This window comes from Arachis hypogaea, chromosome 13 (assembly GCF_003086295.3).
Source record: "Arachis hypogaea cultivar Tifrunner chromosome 13, arahy.Tifrunner.gnm2.J5K5, whole genome shotgun sequence".
NCBI lineage: Eukaryota > Viridiplantae > Streptophyta > Magnoliopsida > Fabales > Fabaceae > Arachis > Arachis hypogaea.
In genome coordinates, this window is record NC_092048.1 from 9427085 (window position 1) to 9436882 (window position 9798).

The 9798-nt window shown below is 27.4% G+C and overlaps 1 protein-coding gene across 1 annotated transcript; it reads right to left on the reverse strand.

Moving 5' to 3' along the window:
- Window positions 1-6590: 6590 nt before the first annotated feature.
- On the reverse strand, window positions 6591-8166 carry LOC112735743 (alkane hydroxylase MAH1-like). The gene has a single exon (XM_025785255.3). It carries the CDS (start codon window positions 8135-8137, stop codon window positions 6608-6610), a length of 1530 nt encoding a protein of 509 aa, XP_025641040.1. The 5' UTR covers window positions 8138-8166; the 3' UTR covers window positions 6591-6607.
- Window positions 8167-9798: the final 1632 nt, after the last annotated feature.

Sequence of the window (9798 nt, forward strand, 5' to 3'; positions counted from 1 at the left end):
ATCTTTATCTTTATAGTAATACAAATGGAGAGCTCATATGCTGACGTGGTGTTCATACGTTGAGTCTGGAAGTCTATTTGCTTAGGTGTCGTCACTAGAAATTTTTAGATTTATATTTATAAATTATAAATTATTATTTGCTTAGGTTGTTATTTTCAAATTTTAAATTATTTATTTGGGTTGTTATACTTAGGTTGTTATTTTTTAAATTTTAAATTATTTTACTTAAGTTGTTATTTTTTAAATTTTAATACTATTTTTTAAAAATTTGTTGATTTTTTTAGCACTATTTTTTAAATTTTTATAGATTTTTTTCAAAAATTACAGCTACATACCTAAATTTAAATATATATTTACATTAATTTAGAATTTTAAAAATTGTTAATATATTTATTTACTTTAATTCAAATTTAAATTAAAATCAATCAAATTTAAAAAATTTTAGCTATGAGTCAACTATAAAAATATAAGTTATGAGATATGTGTAGCACCACAATTTAAAGTACATCAAACCCTTTCTTTACATACATCCAAAGTCTAAAATTTCTCTACTTATTCCAATGGATGCTATTTACAAAATCGCAGAAATCAAACCTACAATCGACAATTTGTGTGTACGTATACGAGTGATACGGTTATGGACGCTATAAAATTACGATAATTCTTCGTTGTCATACTCAATTGAGATGGTTTGGTTGGATGAAAACGTGAGTTTTCTACTAATATTTTTTTATTTTATTTTAAATTTATATTATTTATATTTTAAATTTGTTTGTTTATTCCCATCTAATTGTGCTTTGATTTTTGTGTAGAGATACTTGATCCACTTCTATTGGTAAGTTCTAACTAATATTTATTTCTAAAAATATTAGTGAAAATATTTTTAATGTTAATTTTTATATTATTTATTATTAATATATTATGTAATACCATGCAGAAAGGAGATCTATCGGATACACCTACACTTTTTCTCAATCTAATAGATAAGATCTTTCTCTTCATTGTTGAAGTTTAAATATCTGATAATCCACATTTTTCACCTTTTTATAAAGTTAAGAAGATGACTCATAATGTGGACCTTATAAATAAATTCAAAAAAACTCACTCTATTCAAATTGTGAGTACAGCTATAAGTGTACTCTCCGTTAAAAAGAAGTTTATTTTTCTCTTCCTTGATCATTAGTAGTATCTAATTTATAAATAATAATTAATAACTAATTATAATTTTAGGATGTTGACTACACCGGTGGTTTGTTTCCAACTTCAAAGGCTTCATCAATCATTGAAGGGAAAAAAGTAGAAAGTGTTGAGGTATTTGTTAAAAAAATGAATTTTTTGTTTGTTTATTTTCTCAAAGTTAGATCTTTATTTTATTAAAAAAATATTATTGAGATAAAATCAAAGGTGAGAAGGAAGTCTTTAATTTAACGTAGTATTTTGTATAGAATTTGTTACTTAAATTCTCCAATGAAGTTGCAGACAATGATGAATTCGAAGTATTGGAAAATGCTTTTACACCAACCAAGCGACTATACTCGGAGTCGGAAGATTCGAAGGTGCAAGGAGATACCTCAACTTATAAGAAGATCACGATTGAGAATGAAACTTGAGAGTTGAGAATTTGGATGCACATGTTTTAGAATCCCTTTTAGAGTATATCTAATAAAATAATGCCAAGCATATGTTTGTTTTGGTGGAAACATTGTCTTTTCTTGAGTTGTTATTTTTCTTTTGGTTCTTTTGGATTTTTATGTTCGGAATTTAGAATTTTTTTAAATATAAATTGAAGTTATTTGGTTATTACTTATGATTTTATTTTTAATTCGATTCACACTGTTGATATTCTATTAATTTCTAATTTAGTATTTAATGTCATAAAGTTATAAATTTCTCATATGAATTATTATTGATATAATTAAGTTAGTTATTGATTTTTAATGTGTATTTATTTTTTAAAAAAATCTAATTATAATTTTTAATTAAAGTATTATGTTTAAAATTTTAAATTTAAATTCAAATAAACTTTTTTTTTGAATTTTTAAGTAAGCAATTGGGTTTGAGAATATTTTTTAAAATTTTATATAATTTATAAGTTATTATGCTAATTACAAAAGATTATATTAAAGTAAATAGAATTACCAGTCTTATTAAAATGTGCGGTTATTTATACTATTTAAAAGAAAATTTTAATTTGACATTTTTCTATATTTAATTCTGTTTCTAATGTTACTCCGACAAAATTGAATTAATTTATAAAATTTTATTTAAAAATTTAAAATTTGAAATTCTAATACTAATTCCTAATTAAGTGACTTCTTAACCGTTTCGATTTTTAAATTTAAATTTGTTTACTTGCCACATTTATAAATTTTTTCTTTACTCAATTTATATTGTTATCTTTTAAATTGTTTCTGCACAATAGAAGTACTTTCATTTTTTTCTCTTTTTAAATATTTTTTCTAAATTTACGTAATTTATAAGGTTATTAATTTTTAGATTGTATTTAATTTTATTTATTTTTATTGACAAATAATAGGATTGACACTATTTATGATGAAACTAATAAAATTATTTTTAAATTAACAAATTTCTATATTCCTGATGAACAACGAACATTTTAATTAAAAAATTTTATTTAAAAATTTAAAATTTGCACTAGCTAATTAGTAAACTCTATTTAAAAAATTGAAATTTGAAATTCTAATACTAATTTCTAATTAAGTGAACTGTTTCGATTTTTAAATTTAATTTTTTTATTTGTCACATTTATAACTTTCTCTTTACTCTATTTACATTGTTATTTTTTAGATTGTCTCTGTACAACAATAGAGGTGCTTTCATCTTTTTCTCTCTTTTTAATTATAAGCTATTCATTTTCAATTTCTTTATTCAAAGAAATGAATAAAAAGATTTTAACTATTAGTTGAATTTATTGACTGGGAGATTAAACTTATATTTATTTAAAAAAAGAAATTTTTGTGAAAAAATATATATTATTTTTCGTAAAATATATTTACGTAATTAAATAAATGAGAATGAAAAGAAAATTACAATATTTTCTATACATTATTTAGCTATTGACAAGTAATAAATTATTAGTTTATATTGTCTTCGTAATATTTTATTAAATTTGTTTATAAAAAATTTACAGGAAATCCGAGTGATAGTTCCAATGGTGTGCATTTTGAATCGGTGTTGTTGGACATTACAAATAGCAGCATCAATACAGGTTGATTTTTGGATGAATTTTTTTTCTAAAACTTGCTTATGTGAATATGCATCCACTTTATGTATTTTGATTTTCCTACCATTTATTCAATTATAAACTTTAACAGAAAATCTGTTCAAAACTAATGTCTCGAATTATCTTATTTAAGTAATAACCCAACACCATATCGACCAAGATCTCCAACTACTAATCCACACTTTGTAGGTGAAAAAGAACAATGTACCAATATTAATAGTATTAGTAATTCGGGTATCACACGTGGAGTATATGATAGCATATGTCATCAAACAAGTCAACAACAGCTTCAACAAACATTAAATAATATCGACCAGTTACAAAGCCAGCTTATGTTAATATGCTTTTATTACCTAAAGATCAAACATTTAAATTTTCAATTGGTCTATTAAAAACAATCTTTGGTATATGCTATATAATTATTATAGATTCATTATAGCACACAAATTGAATTAGATTGGTCTTCAGTGATGAGATTAACCTTTCATTTGCCTGGAGAGCAAAATATCATCTTTAAAGACGATGATGATCTTCAGAAAATCGTGGAAGAAGAGAAAAAAAAATGTACGATGTTCTTAGCATGGATGGAGGCCAATAAAAAATTTGAATAAGGTCAAATTTTGACATATACTGAATTTCCAAATCAATTTGTTTATGATAGAGAAGCAAGGGAATGACATCCACGCAAACAAGAGTATTATATCGGGAGGTTAAACTATGTTCCATCGGGTACAAGTGATATTTATTATATGAGAATTTTGTTAGTTGTTCAGAGAGGTTGCACAACATATGAGTCTATTAGGACAGTTAATGAAATTACATATTCTAGCTTCCAAGATGCTTGATATTCTATGGGACTACTATGCGATGATAGAAAATTCATTACACCTATTAATGAGGTAGCTGAACTTGCATCTGGTCATCAATTGAAAAAATTATTTACAATACTACTGATATTTAATAGCATTAGCAATCCAGAGCGTGTTTGAAATGCAACTTGAATGTTATTAGCTGATGGAATACTATATGAGAGGAGAAAAGTTTTGAAAAATCAAGGTATTTTACTACGTCTTTTTTTAATATCAAGATTGTATTCTCTTATTATTTTTATTTTTATTAATAATATTAATAGTTTTATTTTGGAATTACTTATTAAATATTTCATAAAACCACCATGTGCTTTTACTAGGACTAAATATGACTGATGACAAATTGAAAAACTTCTACCTTTTTGAGATTGAGAAGATACTCAACAGCAATGCGAGATCTTTAAGAGATTATCAATCAATGTCATATCCTGAGATGTCTGATGTTCGCCTTTTTCAGAATAAGCTAATAGAGGAGGAGTTAGCATATGACACAAATGAGTTGACTCATACAAACTTATATACGGAACAAAAGATGACTCATGAGCAAAGGTTAGTATTCGATGAGATACTCAATGCTGTTATTACAGACTCTGGTGGTTTTTACTTCCTTTATGGGCATAGTGGGTGTGGTAAGACATTTATTTGGAATGGACTTTCTTCTGGTATTCGGTCTAGAGGAAAGATTGTTTTAAATGTCGCATCCAGTAGAATTGCGTCTTTACTCCTATTTGGTGGCAGAACGGCTCATTCTAGATTTTCAATACCCATTACAATTACTGATGAATTTACTTGCAATATTAATTATAGCAGTTTGAAGGTTGAGCTGCTCATCCAAAGTAGCTTAATAATTTGGGATGAAGCTCCAATGCTCAATAAAATGTGCTTTGAAGCACTTGATCGGACGCTCAAGAATCTTATGTCAGTTACCGATCAACATAAGACACATCAACTATTTGGTGGTAAGGTTGTTGTTCTAGGAGGTAATTTCAGACAGATACTTCCGGTGATACCGAAAGGGAGTAGACACGATATATTAATATCATTTATTAACTCATCCCATCTGTGGTCGTTTTGTAAGGTTCTGAAACTGCATACGAACATGAGGCTTCTAATGTCTTCTTCAGATCAAGATGAAGGTGAAATGAAGAGATTTGTTAATTGGATACTTGATGTTAGAAATGGAAATATTGGTTTTGTTGTTGGTGATGAATCAGAAATTAAAATTTCAGATGATCTATTGATTACAACTATTGATGACCCTCTCTTTCATTTGATAGACTTTGCATATCCAAATTTGTTGCAAAGTATGTCAGATTACATGTATTTTCAAAATAGGGCAATTCTTACACCCACGCTTGAGAGTGTCGAGAAAGTAAACGATTTTATCTTGACAATCTTTTCAGGGATGGAAAAGGAGTATTTGAGTTCTAATACATGTCAAGCTGATGAGAATGAAGATGTACAATAAGAGTGGTTCACACCAGAGTTCTTAAATGACATCAAATGTTCAGGACTACCCAATCACAAGTTGACTTTGAAGCCAGGAGTCGCTGTAATGCTACTGCGAAACATAGACTAGACTTCAGGTTTATGCAACGGGACAAGATTAATAGTTAACGAACTTGGCAGCAACATAATTGGAGCGACGGTAGTGACCGGTAGAAATATTGGAGATAAAGTGTACATTCTAAGAATGAACTTGATTCCTTTAAATTTAGGATTGCCATTTAAGTTTCAACGGAGACAATTTCCATTAACAATATGCTTTGCAATGACCATTAACAAGAGTCAGGGTCAATCATTATCACATGTAGGACTTTACTTGCCAAAATCAGTGTTCACCTATGGACAACTTTATGTTACTTTGTCAAGAGTTAAGAGTCGCAGTGGCTTCAGGGTTTTAATTCTAGACAAAGATGGCAATCCAAAGTCATCAACAACAAATGTCGTGTTTAAAGAAGTTTTTAATAATATTTAGATAAATAATATTATTTTTATTTTAATAGCATGTTATGATTTACACTTTTATATAAATATTTACTATAGATATAACAAATTTATCTATAATTTTGTTTTCAGATTTGAGATGAAACGTGTAACAAGAAGTACATCATATGCCAATTGCTTTTCTATTGAAGTTAGTAAGATACTAGATTGTCGATAAATTTTTATTAGCCTTTTAATATAAAATTTAATATAAAATTGACATACTATTATTACAGTTATATATGTTCTTATTTTTTCATGTTTCTCTTCTTATGGTTCAAGAATATTATAAACTTTAAACTCTTCTATTTGCCTTTTATTTTGAATACTAGTATATGTATATATCAAATACAAAGTTTGTAAGTTAAAGATCGATGACGAAGAAATACAGCTGATAATATGCTTATTACTTGTTCACTTAATTATCTCATACAGATGACAAGATGATATATAAAACGTACAACAATAATGGACCCATATATATATATAGATACCCCTTAAATATATTCTAATTAATACCTCTTTTAGTAACCTTGACCTTCAAGCCATGCTTCATGTGAAGCACAACAGATACACTTGGGCACACATTATTATGCCCTTCCACCACCTCCAATTGAAAATTCCACAGCAAAGTAATGGCGATTATTTTCATCTGAATAAAGCTTATATTTTTACCCAAACAACTTCTTGGGCCTGCTTGAAAAGCTATGAACTTGTAAGATGGTATGTGTATGATGCTTCCCTTTTCAGAAATCCACCTTTCTGGCTTAAACTCCAAGCAATCTTCTCCCCATATTTGTTCCATTCTTCCCATTGAGTATAGAGAGTAAATCACCATACTATTTGCATTAACACGATGCCCACTGGGGAGTATATCAGATTTAACTGCAGATTTGTGCTCGAAAGGAACCGGAGGGAAAAGTCTCAATGCTTCACACAAAGCTCCATGCAGGTAAACTAGCTTGTTAAGATTTTCTAACCTTGAAGTGATGACCCAATTTTCTTCATTGGTTATGAAGTTTGCTCTGATTTCTTCAAGGATCTTGGCTTCAACAACAGGGTGGGTTGAAACTAGCCAGAAAAACCAACTGAGACCTGAACTAATTGTATCCCTTCCTGCTAATAAGAGACTAATAGCATTGTCTCTTAAAAACTTGCGATCTATTTTTTCCATTTCACTTTCCTCCACAATAGCTTTGAGCATGTTAAAATTTGGTTCATCATCATCTTTGGTGCAGGTGACTTTACTTTGCTCTTGGAAAGTGGATGATATACATTGATGCAAGAATTGGTCAATTATTTTTTCACATTCACTATAGCTCTTCTCTTGTCCAATTTGGAGCCGTTTTTGAAGCTTCCACAAAAATCTTGGGACAATGTGTCGGTAGAACATTGTATCCTCCATCTTGTTGAAAGCTTTCTCGAATGCAACTTCCGGGAACTCTTTGAGCTTGTTAGGAAGGGAGTTAGGATCAAATCCCAACACTATGGAGCAGATGTTGTCAAAACTGAATCTCTGAAAGATGTCTTGCAAGTCCACAACAGTTCCTAGTTCCGATGTATTATTGAGAAGTGGAACTAAGCAACTCTCAAGCTTCTTGTGAATGGTTTTCACAACTAAACTCTCAAACGAGTTTTGTCTGAACAATGAATGTAGTATGTTCCTATTATGCTTCCATTTGTGGGAATCAGTGTTAAAGATGCCATCTCCAAGTATTTCAAAAATCTCATAGAACTCAGAGCCTTTGATGTAGTTGTCAAAGTTCTTGCTAGTAATGTGGTGCACATTCATAGGATCACTGGTGATGAGAAAGTTGAGATTTGTGAGGCAGGGACCTTTGAACAAAAAAGTACCTCCACATTGCTTCAAAGTGGTTGTTGTTTGATCATGGATATCAGAAAGATTACATAAAACCCCTGGTAGCATACCAAAGAAGGGCCAATTAGTAACGGGGCTATTTCTATTAGACCTCCAAGTATGGATAAAGAAGAATGAGAGAATGGCAGCAACAATAGCAATAAACTCTAAGGAGTCCATCAAGATATATATATATGGCCTTATTTTTTGGGTTTGTTTTAAGTGATAACCTGTGATATATGCGTGATGAAGGTTCTGATCGTATACTTATATATAGGCGCACAATGTTTGTAATGATGAAGATAAGATGAGCAGAGCAGAATTAGTAATAATAAATTATATTAGTTTTTTAGATAATAATATTATAAAAAATGTTAAAAAATTATTAAAATTTATTATTTTATATCATCACTTAGTTATTAATATTTAAAAATATGAAATAAAATATGTTGTTAGTAAAAGTGAAAATAGACTAAATCAAACTTTATAACAGAATTTGAGTTGACTTAACTTAAAACCTGATAAAAAATTTGATATATATAATTTTTATTAAAATAAAAAATAAAAAATATTTATATGTAATATGTTAAATTTAATTTTATAATAATATTTAAATTTTTAAAGTATTTAAAATATAAAAAAATATTTATTTATATTTTAACAGACTTAAATAAATTTGATAAACTTATTAGACTATTTTATAAGTGTTGAGTCTGATTTTTTTTTTTGGTGACTAGTGTTGAGTCTGATTTATTAACAAAATTAAGTTTTTAAATTAGTTTAAATTTAAAATTATTTTATGATAAGTCAGACTAGATTAAACCAAATGCAAGTTAGATTATACGTCCTTATTAAGTTATCTGACTTATTTTCATTCTTAATTATTAAATTAAAAAATTATTCTAAAATAATTGAGTTGTTGAGTAAGTAATAAAATCAATAAATTTTGAAATAACATTTCTCTAATATTATATACTAGAAAAAGACAAAAGAGACAGAAAATATTATCTAAGAGGAAGGGTAATTTAGGTTATTAAACTAACATTTATTTAATTTTATGCGAATCATTTAAAATAAAAAACGTAATGTGAATCACTTTAATCACATCTTTATGCAAATCAAAACAGAAAGATTAAATTTAATTAAGTCTTTACATAAATTAAAATAGTCAAATTTAATATATACATTTTTATATAATATCTTAATAAATCTAATCAACTTATTTTAATTTATACTTTAATTTATATATGTATACATGATATCCTAATAAATCTAAAGATAGTGTTTTGATTTAGTCATGCAGATGAGGCCATAGTCATTCAAAACAATCTATTTTGCGTAAAATTAAATGAATGTTGGTTTAATAATGTAAATTATCTAAAGAAAAATATCCAGAAGAGCTTTAAAGTCACACCACATGATAGTGACGGTTTACATGCCAAAACAAGCCCTCTTTCCGTATATCCATAAAATTTGCCAATTATTACTTATCTTTAATGAAAGTAATCAGTGATATGGTTGAATCTTCATTACATGCTTTTTTGTTTATTGTGATTGGGACTATTAGACTAATTAATCTCTCATTGATTTATAGATATTTTGATAAGTAGGATCATTGCTTTAAATTTTTAATTTTTTTTTTCACATTCAAGACAAAAACTAAACCATTTTGACATTTGGTATAATATAATTATAAGCTTATATAATTCTAATTAAGCTTTCTATGTATAATATAATTAAGCTTGTAGATAATAAAGTTATATACATAGTAATAACTAGCTCATGAATTATTAATTATCAACTAAAACAATGTTAATATTTGTTTAAATAAAAAAAATACT